Source organism: Manacus candei, unplaced genomic scaffold, assembly GCF_025592945.1.
Source record: "Manacus candei isolate 608988 ecotype Guabito, Panama unplaced genomic scaffold, ASM2559294v1 h1tg000047l, whole genome shotgun sequence".
NCBI lineage: Eukaryota > Metazoa > Chordata > Aves > Passeriformes > Pipridae > Manacus > Manacus candei.
Window position 1 is genome coordinate 1,024,160 of NW_026138095.1, and position 18,124 is coordinate 1,042,283.

At 58.4% G+C, this 18,124-nt stretch overlaps 1 protein-coding gene across 6 annotated transcripts in view; it reads left to right on the forward strand.

Moving 5' to 3' along the window:
• The window catches only part of BAIAP2 (BAR/IMD domain containing adaptor protein 2), a 41,128-nt gene that overhangs the window by 20,986 nt on the left and 2,018 nt on the right, over positions 1-18,124 (forward strand). The window contains exons 7-14 of one of the 6 annotated variants that reach the window (XM_051797372.1): positions 8,850-9,002; positions 10,472-10,699; positions 11,435-11,516; positions 11,988-12,189; positions 12,277-12,345; positions 12,581-12,743; positions 14,436-14,470; positions 14,969-16,174. In XM_051797372.1, the coding sequence (XP_051653332.1) occupies positions 8,850-9,002; positions 10,472-10,699; positions 11,435-11,516; positions 11,988-12,189; positions 12,277-12,345; positions 12,581-12,743; positions 14,436-14,470; positions 14,969-14,999 (963 nt within the window). In that variant the 3' untranslated portion in view covers positions 15,000-16,174. Of the gene's footprint in view, positions 1-8,849; positions 9,003-10,471; positions 10,700-11,314; positions 11,517-11,987; positions 12,190-12,276; positions 12,346-12,580; positions 12,744-12,966; positions 13,066-14,435; positions 14,471-14,968; positions 16,175-16,797; positions 16,846-18,124 lie in introns of those variants that run through there. The other 5 variants (XM_051797373.1, XM_051797370.1, XM_051797368.1 and 2 more) reach the window with 5 other exon arrangements.

The window sequence follows — 18,124 nt, forward strand, 5'->3', positions numbered from 1 at the left end:
TTGCCCGGAGCACGGCTGGTCCTGGCAAACTTTAAGGGATAATTGATGTACCTCCGTGCCCTGGCTGACAGCCGGGTGCTGCTGGGAGTTGAGGCTGTAAGTGATGGCAGCATGAGTAGAGCTTGGAAAGGGGGAGATGAAGCCAGAACCCAGGAATTACCCAGTCCAGTCTCGAGGCGTGGGAGTGTGTGTTGTGTTGGGACCAGAGTCTGTTTCTTCAGGTGCCACGGGCAGTGACATGTCAGTGATCCCTGTTTGCTGAAGGGGATCTGAACATCAGTGGCACTTTGCTCGTGGGGGTGAATTTAATGTCATTTAGTGGCATTTAGCCACCAGCAGAGAGTTATGGGGAGGGCTGTGCTGGGAAAGTGACGTTCCTAATTGCACTGAAATTTGGGAAACGGTGGTGTGAATCAGAACAAGCACTGGAGGAGGAAAACGTACCCGCCATCGTCGCTTGGGGTGTGGGTCCTGTGTGGAGCCACAGAACTGGAAGGTGCTGAGGCAGCACAGTGGGCTGGAATGGGGCTGGAAGGTGCTGGAATGGGGCTGGAAGGTGCTGGAATGGGGCTGGAAGGTGCTGAGGTGGCACAGCCAGCTGGAAGGTGCTGGAGTGGGGCTGGAAGGTGCTGGCACAGCACAGCTCTGTGTCCAGCCTGCTGAGGGGGGTACTGGTGCATTCTCCAGAGCTGAGCAGCTCAAACCACTTCTGAGCGTGGTGACTCCACAAGCCCTGGCTCCGAAATTCCTGCTGAGCGAGAAAAGCCCTGTCAGGCACCGAGCTCAGCGTGTGGGACACGGGGATCAAACCTCTGTTACCCTCCACTTGCTGGGGGGCCAACAGAGCAAAAGCGCTGCCAGAGCCAGCCCTCTCCTGCCAAACCCACAGGGATCCCCATCCCACACCCGGAGGAGGAGGAGGAGGGAATCCATCACGGGCTGGGCTGTGTGCAGCTGGAGAGGAGGGGTGGGCTGAGCCTCCCGCTGTGATGTGGCAGGGATGGGATAGTCCTGTTAGCACAGCTCTTTGGGCAGGGAAACAGGATCAGGCACTCATTCCCTTTAATCTTCCAGCAGTAAGTATTTAGGAAGCGCTTATCTCTGAAAAAGCCTTATGATGGCTTTTGAGCTTAGAGAGCTATGAGACCCTTCCAGCTCAGAATATTCTGTGATTTTTGTGACTGCCCAGCTGCGCACGGCGGGGGTTTGCTTTGCTTTAGATCAAAATACAAAGTTAAAATTGCTGGATTCAGACAAGAGGGCAGTCCCCCTCTGCTCTCCACTGCCTGCAGAGCTGGTGTTTCCTTAACAGAAAAAGAGAGTGTTTTGGGCCACCCTTGATGCTGCTCTTACCTTTGCCTGGGCATCAGAGAGCAGAGGGATTGCAGCAAGGGGGTTCCAGTGGGCACTGGCCCGAGGAGGGAGCCTTGTGTGGGGCTTTGTGGAGTTGGAACTGGGCTTTGTGGAGTTGGAACTGGGCTCTGAGTGGATCAGGAGCATCTGCAAAACTTTGTTGGGCTTTGCTCCACAAAAGTCTTTCTCAGGCTGGTTAAAGCAGAGCCCCAGGCAGCTCCCCCTCTGCGTGGTGCTCAGTCTGTTGGGCTGGCCTGAAGCCACCCCTGTGGCCACTTGCCAAACCCCTGGTGTCGTCCTCAAAGCCGCTGGAGGCACCTTGTGATGCTTTTGGGATGCTGATGGCTGCACCGCAGACGGATCAGCCACGGCTGGATGGAGCTCTCCTGGTGGGCTGGGGCTGGTTACTTGTCTGGTCGTGGGAGAAGCTGCTGTTGATGGAAACGTCCTGGTAGCTGCATCAGTCACCTCCTTCAGTACAGCAATAACATCTTGCTCTTCTGAGGGCTCATGCACATAAGCTGCTCCAGCAGCTGGGAGTCTGATGCTCTGTCATCATCTTTCTTCATATTTAATGCTCCAGGAAGCAGAATTGCTCCTTTCTGCCTCTTCACCACTTGTTGAGTGACCACATCCTGTCATCGCCTGGCAGCGAGCCGGGTGGGTGAGACACGTGTGGGGGAGCAGCAGTGGCAGTGCTGTCCTGCAGGGAGCTCCAGGGCCTGCTTTATGTAACATCCCTCAAGGTGAGAGGAGATTTGGGGCCATCCAGGCTCCGCTTTGCTGAGTGGCAGAGGACACCCCTTGTCTGGGCTGGGACACCAGTGTGGCTCTGGCTCCACATTCTGCTGGATCAATCACAGAGCCAAGTGAAACAGCCCAAATGTCTCCCCTCTTACTCTTTAATTCAGATTTTCCCCCTTTATAAAGAAATAAGTGCTGAAGTTCAGCAGGGACTGCACATAACGAATTATCTCATGGCTGGTGAGCAGTAGCTTTGGAGCAGGGGGGTTGAGGAGGTGTGATGCTCAGGGACACTTGCAGGAGGCTTCTCCTGAGCTGCCCCAGCCCCTCATTGCATGGGGAGAGCTGATCCAGGCTTGCCTGCATGTCCCACACCATCCAGCCCCTCCCTTGTGCTGATTTTTGGAGTTTCATAGATGAGGACAAGTGTTGCAGCATTAAATGGTTGAGGAGCTAAAACACCTCGTGGTTTGCAGTGCAGACAGCTCACGTAGCTCTAAAGCAGCTCCAAGTGCCATTAGGCTGCAGGAGTGATTTTCCAGCTCTGTCACAGCCCTGCCTGCCGTGGTGGGGAGCGATGCTGTGGTTGTGGGTTGCTCTGCTGAGCGTTGTGTTAAGCCAGGCTTTTGTTCCTCGTGAATCAGTGCCGAGCTGCTGCTCCACACGAGGGCTGAGGCAGCGCCTGCCTCGCATGGCTCATCTTCCTCCAGGAGTGACTGAGATGGGGCTTTGACCTGTGCTGGAAACCGGGAGAACAAACCAATTCCATTCACTTCACGTGTTTGGTGAAGAAGAATGAAAACAATATTAAGATTAAACAGTCACCGAGGAAGCTCAAGTGCTGTAATTTCATTAAAGGCTGGTTTGTGATCAAGCCATGAAATCAAGGTCATGATGGGTTTGGGACCTGGATTGAATCAGCAGCTCAGCAATGAAGTTATGTTGGTTCAAATTATTTATCAAATCTTATTAGTGCTGTGAGCAATTGGATTTCTGCACTGTCTTGAGACAAACTGGCTGTAATTCAGCCTAAACAGCAAAGCTGAGGCCGGGTGTTTGTGGTGAAAAGCTGTACCTGACCTGGGTGACAGGGGGTGACCCTGGGTGGGCTGTGGGGACTGAGCTCATCCTCTGCCCAGATCTCTCTTTTGCCCACACCTGTCCTTGCTCCTGTGGGAATATTTTAAGCATTAAATACTACTGTACCAAATAACTGGGGGGTTTTATAAACTTCTGTCATTGAAACCTCATTTGGATATTCCCATCAGGAGAAGTAATTTTAGGTGTAGGTCAGGAAGCTCTAACTGACACAAAGTTTGCACAAACCAGGTTATGAGGTTTATGTGAAAGTCAAATGGAGAAGGACTCTGAAAGCTCTGCGGCTCCAGGTGATTCTCTGCAGGTTGGATTAGGATTTAGGCTGAGGGAGGACGTGCCCAAACTCAGCAAGAGAAGAGAAGGCTCTGAGGAAACCTCAGAGCCCCTTCAGTGCCTAAAGGGGCTCCAAGAGAGCTGGAGAGGGACTTGGGACTAGGGCCTGGAGTGACAGGACAAGGGGGAATGGCTTCCCACTACCAGAGGGCAGGGTTAGATGGGATACTGGGGAGAAATTCTTCCCTGTGAGGTTGGTGAGAGGCCCTGGCACAGGTTGCCCAGAGAAGCTGTGGCTGCCCCATCCCTGGAAGTGTTCCCTGGAAGTGCCTGTGCAGCTCAGGGCTGTGTCTGATGAGCGTTTTGGTACCAAACCTTGTGCCCAGAGCCGCTGCTTGGGGGTGTCCCTGTGTCAAGGGAAGGTTTTAAGCAGCTGCTGGTGAAGCCCCCGCAGAGCTGGCTGGAGCCAGCGCTTCCCTGCTGCTCTGCTCTCTGAGTTTTATGTAATGTCACATGTGTGCGTGGCTGGTGCTGAGCAGGAGCAGGGAAGGGATGTGGCTGGTGCCCAGCGAGCAGATGTGTGAGACAGGGACCGTAACGAGGGGAGACAGGGAGTGTAACGAGGGGAGACAGCCCTTCTCGGGGGAGGGAGGCTGGCTGGTGTCCTTGGAGCACAGGGACTCTTGGGGTTGGCTCCCCAGGATCCACTCTGCGTTCCACATCACCTTGGATAACCATCAGCAGCAGTGTCCGGGCGCGGGCTGTGGCTGGAGCTGGAGCTGGAGCAGGGAGGCAGCCGGGCAGCACGTCAGGGGCAGTGTGTGGAGATGTGCCTGGGCAGGGCAAGGGGAGGTTGTCCTCTCCCTGGCAAAGGTGCAGGGCTCCAGGGTGCCCATGTGGTTCTGGGGGGTCTGCCAGCTTCCATGCAAGGAGCAATTTCTGGGAATGAGGGAAAGCTGTCGGGGCTGAGCATCCCTGGCTGCTGGTTCTCCTCACCTTGGCTCTATGCCATGGGAGGGTTTCGGCTCGTTTGCCTTGAGACTGTTCCCCAGCTTGGATGCTCTTGCCCTGCTAATCAGCCTAACTTCTTTTTTATTTTATCCCATTACTTTCTAGCTATTCTCCCTCGTGGTTCCTTAAATAAATCCTCCCTTCTCTCCGTGTTTACTCCTTCCAGGTATTTCAGCCTGCTGCATTGATCCAGCACAGTTGAAAGTCCTCTTGCTTCCCTGACCTTTTCTTTGTCTTTTTCCACTGCTCTGTGCCACTGGTCCTGAGCAATCCCTCCTTAGGGTCACCAGCTGGAGCTGGTGCAGTGGCACAGTCCCTTCCCTGCTCTGCATCCCTCTTGGTGCAGGATAGAAGCACGTCCACCATGTGTTCCCCTTGGATTTCAGGCCTCAAAACTCAGCCTTGTGGTGTCCTGGCAGCCCAAACTGTGGTGTGCTGGTGACCCCAAGGCAGCTTCTTCCTGCTTGTTCCTGGGTCCTGTCCTTCTCTCAGCCTGATCAGTGCCAGATGCACCCGATCACCGAGAAGGGTCTGTAGTGATGATTGCTGTGGTGGGGCTCAGCGTTGCCCTTGGCTCACATTCCCAACCAGTTTGCACGTTCCTGGCTGGGATGGAACAGTTTGAACTGATTTCCCAGTGAGGACGTGGTTGTCAAAGGCTCGGCAGGAGCGCGGTGACGATGGTGCTGCTCTACCTGCCCTGACAGCAGCGTGTGCTTGAAAGGAACTCGGGTCTTGACACTTCCCAGCTGCTCTTTGATCTTCACACCCCTGGATGTGTCGCTGTGGCGTTGGGAAGGTGTCAGCAGCACGCCAGGGCTGTGTGTGCCCTGCCTTTCTGTGCCGGGGCCGACAGCGGCCGCTCGAGCTGGGGCTTGGCAGCAGCTTGTTCCCTTCCCACCTTCTCACGTTCCTAATTCTCTGTCTGACCGTGGGGGTGACCCGGTTGGGCTGCAGGGTGGAGGTTGCCCAGCGTGGCCAAGCGTCGCTCGTGTGCCCGGGCACTGGGGGGTCCCTGGCTGAGCCCCCACGGCTGGGGGTCCACCCCAGCACCAGGCAGGGGCCCTGGCTCTGCCAGACCTGTGTTGTGGCAGCTTCTTGTGCCAGAGCCGCTGCCCGGCCCCGCCACGTGCTGACATTGCTAATTAGGTCAGCGGCTCCCGTGAATTGGAAGTGGATGCGGGAGGCAGGGGGGGGACGGGGGAGTTATTTGAGGCCTCTCCAACCTAGAAACCCAGAAAAGATTTTCTGGGGCTGTTGGGTGGCTCCAGTGTTTGCTCTGGCCTTGGGCACAGCCATGACCACTGCTGTGGCTGGTTCTCTGCCTGCTCAGGTCATAAATTGGGAGTTTTTCCTCCTTTAAGCTGGGAATTCTATTTAGACAATGCCTAAAATGTGAATTTGAAGCTGACAACCTAAATCAAGGTCTCAATTTGCAATGCAGCACTCGAGTGGTCGGGGGGTTCTTGGAAAGGTTGCTGCAGAGCCTGAGTGCACCAAGGCTGGGGTGAAGCACCTTCCCCCAGCCCTTACAGGGGGTATCATATCATGCCAAGCTGAGAAAGGTGTTTGGCTCCCAAGGACTGTGCTCCTGAGGTTTTTACACTATGCTTTGTGTGTTACTTTTTCCCTGTGCATCTGGCACATCTAGCAGGGTTTTTATTTAAATTTGCCTTTCTAGGCATTATCTGAAAGCTCACTGTCGTTTCGAGCAAACCCAAACTGAAAAGCACCTCGTGAACAAGGAGCGTCGCTCGCCATTTTGTGATGGAATAACGTGTAAAATCAAGGCTCTGGGTAAATCAATGGCACACGGAGCATATTTACATAAAGTATATAAAGCTCTGAGTACTAAGTTTAGAGCGTGGGCTCTGTGCTCGCGAAGCGGCGTGTTCCGACTGGCTGAGCCGTTGAGACAAGCCTTTCCTCAGCTGAGGAATCAGCAGGATCCTTGCAAAACCAGCCTGCAAGCAGGGGTGTAAATAAGGCTTGTACCTGCATATTTAAATCATGGTTAGAACTGAAGCTCTCACGTTGCTGAGATAAGGGTTTCTCCCTGTGTTGTGGTGTGTTTGGGCTGGAGCTGTGCCCGCCCGCCGTGCTGGGGCATGGCAGTGGCTGACCCAGGGATGGTGATCCTACAGGGAACCGTGGCGGGATGGTCCTTGTGCTGCTGAACCAAATTAGCTGGAGCTGGGCTCATTTCAGTCCTCACCTTCTCGTTCTCAATGGCCCAGTTAGTAAATTAGGCAGGCTGAGTTTTGGGGGTCGGGGTCTGTGTGTGCTCCCGCGCTCCTGCTATTTCAGGTGCTGTCAGGGTTGTGCTGTGCTGCCTTCCAGAAATGGGGCTCTGCAGGAGTGGGAGCATTGTCCTGGTGCTTCCCCTGGGACAGAAACTTTTAGGGAGTTGTGTGTGGGGATAGCAATGCTCGACCCATCCCAGGTGTAGCAGAGCTGCCATAGAGGAGCTGGGGCACCAGACCATGGGGGAGCTGGGGGCTCTCCGGGCTGGCACTGAGGGCATCCATCCCCCTGGCTCCCATCGCCACTGCCGTGCTGACGCCTCTGGGCTCTGTCCCTGTGCTGTTCCCGGCTAATAATACCCGGGAGGAGGCGGCGTGCTGCTGTCCCAAGCCCACAGCAGGAGCGATGCCTTCCCCGAGCACATCCTCCCACGGCCGCCTGCTCCCGCCCCCGGCGTGTCCGGGGCTGCTGCCGCCTCCTCCCCTGCCCTGCCGGCACAGCCCGGCTGCCACCAGCCTTCCATACCTTGGCTTGGGGCTGACGCCAAAACCTCCACCGCTTCCACTTCTGCGCCCGGTGGCATCAGCTCAGTTCTCTTCACTTATTTCTGTTCCTGACTGTGGGCATTTGCACTGGATTTTCTAATTTTGGGGGGGGAAAACCTCTCCTTGAAACAGGGTTGTTGGTTGCAAACTGGGTTTTTAACCCATTTCCCCCACCTGTGCTGGTGCTTGTGGGGAGACCTAAAACCTGCTTGATCTGCCACGAACCGTGCACAGGGTTTGCTGCTGGGGGGGATGCTCAGAGCAGGGTGGGAACAGGACCAGGTCCAGCCCCGAAATAGCCCCTTTGAAGTCTGGGATGTCACTGAATCTCGTTGCTTTTGTTGGTTTGCTCCATTTTATGTCTGCTAATAAATATTGTAGCATGCTAAAAATAACTGATAACCATGAAGAAAGCAGCAAAGCTGCTTTGGGCCCTGAATTTCAGTTTGATTCCTGTCTTGGAGAAGTTGGGGCTGCCTGAAGTAGGTCCAGCCCTGCCTGGGCTGGGGGTGGTTGTGGCTTTCCAGCTTGGTGCTGCTATCCCAGGGAAGAGCCGGTGACAAGGAGGTGTCACGGGGCAGGACAGCGATGGGTGGGTGACAGATGCTGCTCTCCTGGTGCCACATCACAGGTGGGAACTCTCTGCAGTGGAGCTGGGGGCATCCAAAGGGATGGAGAGAGGAGAAAGTGGGCAGGTTGGGGAGCTGGGGACACCTCGTGTGCTCCGTGCTCAGGGGTCCTGGTGGTGCTCTGCAGTCCCTGGAGTCCCCTGTGTTCCCCCAGCCCCTGTGCCAGTGCTGGCACAGCTTGGTGTGGCATAGCCGTGCTGGCACCCGGCACGCAGGGAGAGCAGGAGCCAGTGGAGGAGCCTCTGGCTGCCGCATTTGTGGAATCTCTGCCTGGCACTGGCAGGGCCACAGCGTCTGCCAGGCTTGGGGTGCAGCCCCTGGGAACAACCACCCCCGCAGTCCTCACCATGGGGTCCTGTGCCAGCGTGTGGCACTGCCCTGGCACTGTCCTTGCGTCCCAGTGGCTGACTGGCTAACACAGATTGAAGACCCTGGTGGTAGTTTTAGCATCGCTGCTGGTTGTGTGTGTTGGAGGGGCCCACGTGCCATCCCGCTGCAGCCCCCCCTTGCCGGCGGCACAGCCCTGCCCACCCGGCGATGGACACCGGCAGGGATTGGGTGCAGGCAGTGGCAGCAGGGGAGGTGCCGGGGGCTTTCAGCCCGGTCTGGAGCCGCGGTGGTTTGTGCGCTGGCAGGGACGAGCCGGGGGCTGCGGGGGCCGCTGCCAGGGCCGGGCCATCGGGGCAGCCCCCCCGGCCCCCGCAGGCGCCTCCGAGCCCGGGTGGTGAGCGGGCGGCCGCGGGTACAGCTCGTCCCGGCAGCCCACGAGCTGAGTCAGCGCCTCTGCGTGGGGGGCTCCGATGAGTAAGGGCGGGTTGGAGGGGCTGTGCAGGCACATGTGTGCTGGGGGGGCTCCCTGCCTGCTGCCCCCACCACTGGCCCCTCTCCGAGGATGCTGCAGCACCCCCTGCCCCACGCTCAGTGCTGACGGCAGCTCCTCTCCCTGTTCTAGTACATCGAAGCCATCAGCAACAAGCAAGGGGAGCTGGAAAACTACGTCTCTGATGGCTACAAGACAGCTCTGACGGAAGAGAGGAGACGGTTCTGCTTCCTGGTGGAGAAGCAGTGCGCGGTGGCCAAGAGTGCCATCACCTACCACGCCAAGGTGAGTCACACCCACCGGAGCCGGTCCCGGCTGCCCCGTCACCGGGGGGATGCTCCCGTCTCAAGCTACTGCCTGTGGAACAGCCTGATATTCCAAAAGGCAAAACTGGTGGGGCTCCTGCAGCTCAAGGGACAGAGGGGGATGCCCCAGCAGGAACAGCTGCTCCTAATCCCTCTTGCCTGTAGCAGCCCCACATCCCTCTTGCCCGTGTTGATATGACATCCCATATTGGCCCAGAGCAGAATCCCTCTGGATGAGGGCTGGGAACGCCGGTGCTGCTCCTGCAGCCTCGTGCTCCCGTTCTGGTTGTTCCCCAGCACCACCCTCCGTGGCTCACAGCAGCCATCTGTCACTGCCACGCTTGGCTCCGGGAGCAGGAGAGGGAGTTGGGATTAGTCAGCGCTGTCCTCGCGCTGCGCCGCGGGATGGATCCACGCTTGGCATGGCGAGCGCAGTGCAGGAGGGAAAAACATCCCCCCAGGGCTGGGGGTCAGCAGGCACGAGCCAAAAACTTGTTGCTGCAGCAGCACATGGAGGGTGATTTTGCAGGAGGGACTTTGCAGGTGGCTTGTCCAGAGTGTGATGGGTGTCCAGCTAAAAAGTCCATGCCACTGTTGCCTGCAGCTCCTGGAGGGTCCCAAGGCTGGAGCTGCTGGGACATACTGGGGAAATGTGCTGGGACTTCGAAATTAGCTTAGTGGGGTTTTGATACACGGGGACCAAGTTGTCTCCAGGTGAAGTCAGGCAGAAGTGTAGGGTCACCCTCTGCTGTAGTGGGGGATTGACCTCAGGGGGTTTAGGACATCTTCCCCCTCAGAGTCACACGATGGGATGCTCGCACATCCTGGGAGAATAAGGACAAGTTTAGCTCCATCTTTTTTCCCCCCTTGGCTTGGAGCGTGGCAGCAGGTGGCTGCTGGTCCTTCCATGGGCAGGGAGCAGCAGAGTCTGGATGCAGTGAGGGGAGCTGGAGGCTGTCAGGGCTGAGCACCCAAAAGATGCTGCTCATCCCTTGGGATGTGGGGCCAGCACGGAGCATGGGCTGTGCCCTGCCAAGCCTTTGGGCAGGCTTTATTCCTCTGTTCCACACAGAGCCCAGTGCCCTGCCCAGCTCCCTGCAGCCCACAGATGCTGCACACAGGATGCCTCAGAATAAGTCAGGGAGACGGATTACCTTTTCCTTCCCTTCTTCCCATTTTTCATGACACTGCCCTGGCTCAGCTGCCATCAGAGCCTGGAAGCAGGACATCCCTGTGTGTTATCTTACCTGGAAGCAGGACATCCCTGTGTGTTATCTTACCTGGAAGCAGGACATCCCTGTGTGTTACCATGCCCATGCCACACACAGAGCTGTTGATCAATCCCGGATCAGCTCAGCCCTGGATCCATGTGGAGCTACCCAGGGAGCAGGACAGAGCTGGGGCATTTTTCCATACCCTGTGCCCTCACACCTTGTTTTCCTCTTGCAGGGGAAGGAGATGCTGACACAGAAGCTGCCGCTGTGGCAGCAATCCTGCTCGGATCCCAACAAGATCCCGGACCGCGCCATACAGCTGATGCAGCAGATGGCTGCCAGCAGCAATGGCACCATTATGCCCAGCCCTCTGTCCACATCCAAGTCCAACCTCATCATCTCTGACCCCATCCCTGGTGCCAAACCTCTCCCTGTCCCCCCGGAGCTGGCACCTTTTGTAGGAGTAAGTATCTCCGTGGTGGAAGCTGTGCTGCCCTTCTGAGCAAAGCCGGAGGGACGAGCCCGGGCCGGTGTCACCGCTGTCCTCGGCAAGTGGCCTTTGGATGGGCTGTCACTGATCCACAGGGACGGGCAGTTCCATGCATGTGCCATCCTGGGATGTGGGAAGGAGCCTGGCATGGGAACAGGCAGCCTGTCCCATCCCATCCCACCGGGGTTACTGAACTGTGGAGGGACAGGGGCTCCTGGGGGTGGTTTGGGGAACCCATGAGCTGGACTTGTCTGGCCGGGCTGGTCCCCGTTAGGCTGGTCCCAGAGCTGTGGAACTGAACCCAGGTACCCCAGTAACTGTGGGAGAAAGCCCCTGAAGTGACCCCTTTGGAAGAGGGTCTCCCCTGTGATGTGGGGTCACGAGCCGAGCAGCAGAGCTCAGGAGGTGCAAGGCAGCTCAGAGCAGTAAAATACCACAGAGGTGACCCCACTGCTCCCCTCAGAGCAGTGTGTTCTGGCTGGGGAACTAAACCGAACAGGCTGAAGCTCTGATCTGCCCCCTGCCCCGAGCTGTGCTGGGATGCCTAACGAGGACATTCCCCTGTTCCCCTCCCCTCCTCTCTCGCAGCGCATGTCGGCGCAGGAGGCCATGCCGGTGATGAACGGAGTCTCAGGCCCAGACAGCGACGGGTACAACCACTGGTCTGAGATGAAGCCAGCACAGCCCAAATCTTTATCTCCTCCCCAGCCTCAGAAGCAGCTGAGTGACTCTTACTCCAACACACTCCCAGTTCGCAAAAACGTGCCACCGAAAAACAGCTACGCCTCAGGTGAGGCCCCGTCCTCCCCTCGGGGGGCTGCTGGGGGGCCTGGGTCTGCCTGTGCCAGCTGATGCTCAAGGAGAGGTCGGCAGGGACCACCTGCAGCCACGGTGGGGACGGTTATTGGGGATGCTGGTGGTGATGGGGCAGTGGCCAACAGCACCCCCTTGGTGTCAAGGGCTGCCCGTCCCTCTTGACCTGGGGCTTAGGAAGTGATGGAACTGGGCTCTGCCTGGGGATTCACAGGGTTTCCAGGAGGAAAATCTTGTGGAATCTGGCGCAGGGAGGCTTCTCCCTTTGCTGCAGCTGGTGGGTGATGCCGAGAGTCTGAACCTGTTTGTTCAGGGGGAAGGTGTGAGTCACACTGAAGGCTTTGTTGGCACCTGGGACAAACTAAGGAAGGGTAGGGGCCTCTCCTGTGCCTGAGTATGGCCAGGGGGTCAAGGACTTGGGGCACTCACTGGTCTCTGTCCTCTGCAGCTGAAAACAAGACACTGCCACGCTCCAGCTCCATGGCTGCCGGGCTCGAGAGGAACGGCAGGACGAGGGTTCAGGCCATTTTCTCTCACGCTGCCGGGGACAACAGCACCCTCCTGAGCTTCAAGGAGGGTGACCTCATCACGCTGCTGGTCCCAGAGGCCCGGGACGGCTGGCACTACGGAGAGAGCGAGAAAACCAAAATGTGAGTGTGGGGGCTGTCCTTGAAAGCAGCCTCATCTGGATACTCCATGGATAAACCTTTGGATTCACCCCTGCCTTTGCTTTTCAGGAGGGGCTGGTTTCCTTTCTCCTACACACGGGTCCTCGACAACGATGGCAGCGAGCGGGTCCACACCAGGTAGGAGCACTGTGCCAGGGGCTCCCTGTGCCACTTCCAGGATGGCCTTGTGGACTTGGGATGCGGGTTAGGAATTATTTAAGAATTCTTGTTAGAAATAACTCCCAGCACAGGCGGGTGGTCACTGGCCTAGGTTGACTTTTGCCGTGGGGTCCTGCCGTGGGTGGGCGAGTGGCCTGGGGGTCTCTGCACGGCGTGGGCTGGTGCTGATGCCTCTGCTCTGGATCCCCCTCAGCCTGCAGCAAGGGAAGAGCAGCAGCACCGGCAACCTCCTGGACAAGGACGACATCGCCATCCCGCCCCCCGACTACGGCATGGCCTCCCAGGCCTTCCCGGCGCAGGGCGGCAGCACCTTCAAGCAGCGGCCGTACAGCGTGGCCGTGCCCGCCTTCTCCCAGGTGAGCCCGCGCCGCCGGGGCTGCTCCCACGCCGGGGGACGTTTTAGGAATGGGGGATGCTGGAGCAAATCCCTGGGCATGGTCCCTGGCCGTGGTGGCTGGGGGTCTGCGGCTTCCCCGTTCCGCCTGGGCGGGATGTGCGGGAGCGTGTTCCCGGTCCCGGCATGGTCGGATGCGTGGGGGTGCCGGAGGGCGGCTCTCCAACCTCTGTTCGTTGTTTTAGGACTACCTAATGCCCTATGGGTGTGCAATTAAAGACTATTCCAGTGGCCTCTGCCAAGCACCCTCCGCTCACTACAAGCCTTACACTAGGTCGACAGCTGTAAGTCCAACGCACGCAATGTTTCCCTTGGGATTTACGGCAGTTTGGCTGGTTTTTGCCTGGTGACCCACGTGCTTTGCCTGAGGCCCTGCTCCTACCTCCCCCCCTCTCCTGGGGAGAAGGGACGAGGGCTGCAGGGAGGCAGCAGGAGAGGAGAGCTGTGGATGAGGGGGAACGGGCAAGGCACAGGGGGCAATGGCACAAAACAGCCCCGTAAACCCCCAAAGGACAACACTTGCTGACTCCATGGGAGTCTCCCACCAGAAACAGGCTGCTCACAGGCAGCTGGAAGCGTTTTCTCTGGCACATGCCAATTCAAGCCGGTGACAGTCCCATGGTGGGGCTGGGGCAGACCCCAGCCAGGGCTCTGGAAGGTGTCTAAAGAGAGCTCAGGGCTTCTCAGATAACAAGCTGGGGAGGATGCACGTGTAGATGGGATCAGCCTAACCCAGGAGCCACTGGTGTAGTGGAGTTGTCCCACCAAATGAGCATATGGGATGAGCCACATTATCATCACATGCCAGCAGGTGGGGAGAGCATGAGGAGGGGGAGAGGTGGCCAGTCAGCACCCAACCCTTCAGCAGGGTGCTCTAGCTGGGATCTACTCCTCTCTGCAGGGAGTGGGGTGGAAGGACAGCCCCACTTCTTGCTGTTTGCTGGGTTTTCCCAGCAAGATTTGCTGCTGGAATTGGGTTTTGTTACTGGGAGCATTCCTGGGACAGTGGGAAGGGGGGTCTCTGATCCCTGGTGTGTGGCCAGTTCAGAGGTCACTGACTCTTTCCTGCAGTGACCTGTGTTTGTAATGGGGAGCAGAGCTGCTCCATGACCATAGCCCACAGCAGGCCCTCACTCAGGAGGGATGTCCTTAAGGGATGTTCTCCAAGCTCAGTCCCCATCTGCCCCTCAGTCCCTCCCCACTGCAAAGCCCGTCCAGCACCGGCTGAAGGAGAAAATGGTCCAAAACCCTGTGGGTTTCTGGTGGGAGTTAATACAGACAAACCCCTTTTCCACAGAACATTTCACTGGTCTCTCAAGCTTGTTCAGTCCTCTTCCAAGTGTTTGGCATCTCGGAAGCGGATCGAGCTCAGTTTCACGGAAGGGCTGGGCAGGGCAGAGCAGGGCTCTCCCAGCTGTCTTTTTCCTGTGTCTGGTCAGATAAATTCTGCAGAGAGTGGTGCAACTTCACTCCCTGCTGTCTGAATTTCACTCCAGCCATCTCCATCTCTCCCTTTCCTCTCCAAATGCATCGGCTCTCAGCCCTGCCATCCCTGGGTCCTGATGCACTTTGGTCTGTTCGTGACCCTCTGGTGGCACCTGAACAGGCACAGCCCACATCCCCCCTCACTGTGCTTCCTCCCTCCTCTCTGCAGGGTCTCGATGACTACGGGACGAGGTCCGTCAGCAGGTAAGATGTCACCTTCCTGTCACATTCCCTGTGAACTGTTGGTGTTGGCTGTGGGTGAAGCCGTGGTGCCGTGTCCCCATGGGGGTCCCTGCACGGGCTCCCCGGGGCACTGGCAGTGGCTGGGATGGGGCCAGCGGTGGGGGACACAGTGCAGGTGTCATCTGTGAGCGCGGAGGGGCCCGGGGAGGGCAGGTCCCAGGGCCAGCCCTGGTGTCCCCAGCCTTGTGCTCCTCCGGAGAGTCCCGTCTCCCCGACCTGCTCCGGGCTTGCCCCTGGATAGCGAGGCCATGGAGAGCACACGCTCTCAGGGTCTTTCCCTGGCACCTTCCCCGTCCCCTCTGCCTTGGTGCTGCCCCGTCTCGCTCTCGGGGTTGAGCCCACAGCCGTGGCTGGGGAGGGGCTCTCCGTGGCGGGTCCTGTGTGGGAGCTGGGCTCCCGGCACGGTGCAGCCTCGCGGCGCTCCCGGCCACTCTGGCATCTCTGTGCTTTGTTCCGCAGCGGCAGTGGCAGTTTGGTATCAACGGTGTGAGGACACCCGGGCTCGCGGCGGCCCCTTGCTGCTTGGAAGAGCTTTCTGCTTCTTTCCCCCCCCTTTTTTTTTTCCTTCCCTTTCGTTTCTCTTTCTCTACTTCTTTTGGATTCGAAACTCTTGTGATCTTCAAGGAAACCATGGTGCTTCTCACCCCTCCCTGGTGTTCACAGTGCCCTTGTTTCTGAAGCCTTTTCGGAGCAGAAACTGCCTGTGCTCGCAGCCCGAGCGCAGCTGACACTTAGTGGGACCCGTGTTTGTCCTCCCGTGTGACGTTAGCGATGCACTGTCCCCCCGGGGCCGCGCCGGCCGCCCCGCACGAGCCTGGACCAAACTCCCAGACTGGAACACATATGCATGGCCTCTGGTGTCCGTACTGTTACTGAGCATCCGGGATGCCCGCGCCCGGGATGCCGTTCCCGGAGGGGGGGCAGCGTCCCTGCGCCTCCCCCTCAGCCTGATCCGCTTCCATCCCACCACGGTGGCTTTGGGAGAAGCGGATGGCACAGACCCCCCGCCCCGGGGAAAGGGCTGCTTCTGGGCTGGGGTCCCGCCGGCCGTGGGAACCCCTCCCGGAAGGGTTACTCCTGGTTGTTTTATAAATATATATATATATTTTTTGTAGCAAGGTATTGTTACCTCACGTTAGGGCTGGGGGTCCGGGGACACACTCGCATCCCTAAACCGGGCTTGGGCGAGGCAGCCCCCATGCTGTGCCCCACGGTGGGCTCCGCAGTGCCCAGGGGGGCTCCCACCTGGCACTGGGGTCCTGCTCCCGCACTCGCCCGTAGCCCTCCCAGTGCCCGTGGCCGTCTCCACTGCAAAGCTGTTCACGCTTTTTTCTGATGTGATTTTTAAGACCTCTGACATTGCCTGTTTACTGGGACATTGCTGGCAATAGACTCCCCCCGGACCAGTTTTTGGGTTATCTCCTCGCCTACAGGCACGTTGTTCCGAGCCCTTCCTGCATCGATGTCCGAATTTTGCTAAAGATTTTTAACCCAGGATATTTCACGCTGAATGACAGTAGGGGAGGGGGAAAAAAACCACAAACCCAGCCTAGCAAAGCCTGTGTGGAGATTGTAAAGTGGTGAAAAACCTTTTTTTAAAAGCCAGAGAGAATTGTGCCCTGTACTGAGTTATTGTTCGAATAAAAGTTTTATTTATTGCATTGAGCTGGGCCTCGGTGTCTTTTTCGGCTGCCGTGCCTGTGTGCTGCCCTCACAGCCTGCATCGCCCGCCGCACATTCCCATGCCATGTTTTTGTTCCTTGCTCCATCCCTCGGCGTGGGGCAGCCATGGGAGGCTCTGGCTGCTGCCCGTGCGCGCCCGGCCCCGCTGGCATTAAACAGCTTCGCTGAGCGGGAGCAGCGACAACTGTTTAAGAGCCGGGTCCCCCCTCTGTGAGCACCTGAGGGGGTGATGCTGCTGCTCCCGCATGCCAAGGCTCCGGCTGCGCTTTCCCGGCGCTGGGAAAGCGGGAATGGCTGGCACGGGGGAAGGAAGCCCCCCCTCCCTTCCGCAGCCCCGCCATGCCCGACCCCTGCGCTCCCCAGGTGGCTCCCGGCTGGCCGTGCCCTTCCTTCCCCTCCTCGCAGCACCAGCGACTCAATAAACACGACTTTTCCTCCTTTTTCTTCTTTTTCCTCCTGTTTCCTCTGCCTGACGTGCTGCGTGCGGGGTGGCCGGCGGGCTCTGGGGCCGCCTGCCCGGAGCCTTAAGTCTCTCCTTAACCACGACCTTCTGTTCCCATCAAGCGTCCCGGTGTCCTCCAACGTGCCTTCTGTTTCCCTTGCAGCCCCGATGTTGAAGTGGCCAGGTTTTGAGGTGCCCCTGCCCGTAGTTAGTAAGTTGACGGTGTCGGGGGTCGAGCCCTGGGTGCGCTGGGCAGCGGGTGAGGCCGCGGGGCTGCGCGGGGACGGTGCCACCGCTCTGCTTCCCCCTGCCCCCGTCCCCTCCATCGGTCACCGCTTGTCCCCGGCCCGGTGGCAGGAGCTCTGGGTCTCACCGCGCTGCCTCTGCACGGCCACTCGCTCCGCTGCCGTGGCTGCGCTTCCCGGGATGCTGAGCTGCTCCTGCGCTTCCCGCTGCCCCTAACCAGCCTCTTCGGTTGTAGGTCTCTGGTGCCCATCGCCAGCCCCAGCCCACTCTCCGGCGGGGCAGGGAACGTCCGCACTAACCTCGAGTTTTTTGAGCAGCTTTTTTGTTGTAGACTTGGCCCAGGAGGTTCCTTGTCCTGGGAGCCTCCTCATCCTGGCCCCTGGGATGGGATGGAGGAGCTTTCCCGGGAGCCGACACCCACCTCGGCACTGCAGAGCCTGGAGAGCCCTCTTCCCGTTTCTGTTTGATCCATGAGCTGTATTCCCTGGAGTTGCAGGCTCCACCCCAATGGCTCTTCTCTGCCAGCACAGAAATAGTTAAATGAGAGCCCTGGGTGATTCATCAAAGCAACTTTTCCTCTCCCTCCAGTCCTGAGAATCTATTTTGGCATCCTGGGGGGAAAGTGATCTAAGCATCTGCATTAATTAGGTGGGAAATTAATTACCCTATTTTTAAGCAAAAGCCATTCATCTTCTAAGGAGAGAAAAGGTGCATGTGGAGAGGTGAGGGATGGCAAGGAGGGGGCCTGGGGCAGACAGTGAGTCCCAGGGGGGTTGGGGGTCCCAGCCTCCTCCTTCTGCTCTGGGGACATTCCAAAGCTTCTGGGGACATCCCAAAGCTGTTCAGTCCAGTTGCAGATGGTAACCACGGCACTTTACATGCACCCACATCTGGTGCCTCCATGGTGGGGAACTGGCCAGTGGCCCAGCTGTGGGACCCATGTGTGTGGTGGGCCATGGCCATAGCTTCCACTGGGGAAAGGAGAGGGATTGTGTGGCTCCCTGGGGAGGGCTGGGGGCGCTGGGCAGGTGAGACAGGGAGGATGGGTAGGGAGCTGCTTGGTGGCTCCCTGCCCAGTGCAGGTTTGGACCCGATGACCCCAGGCACCCCTGACAGCCAGTGGAACCTCCAGAGCTGCCCACACCTCCGGGGAGTTAACTCCTGCTGGGAGAGCACAGAGGAGACCTCCTGGGGTGGGGTAAGGATGCTCCCCATGCCAAGGCAGCCCCTGTATCCTGTCCTGG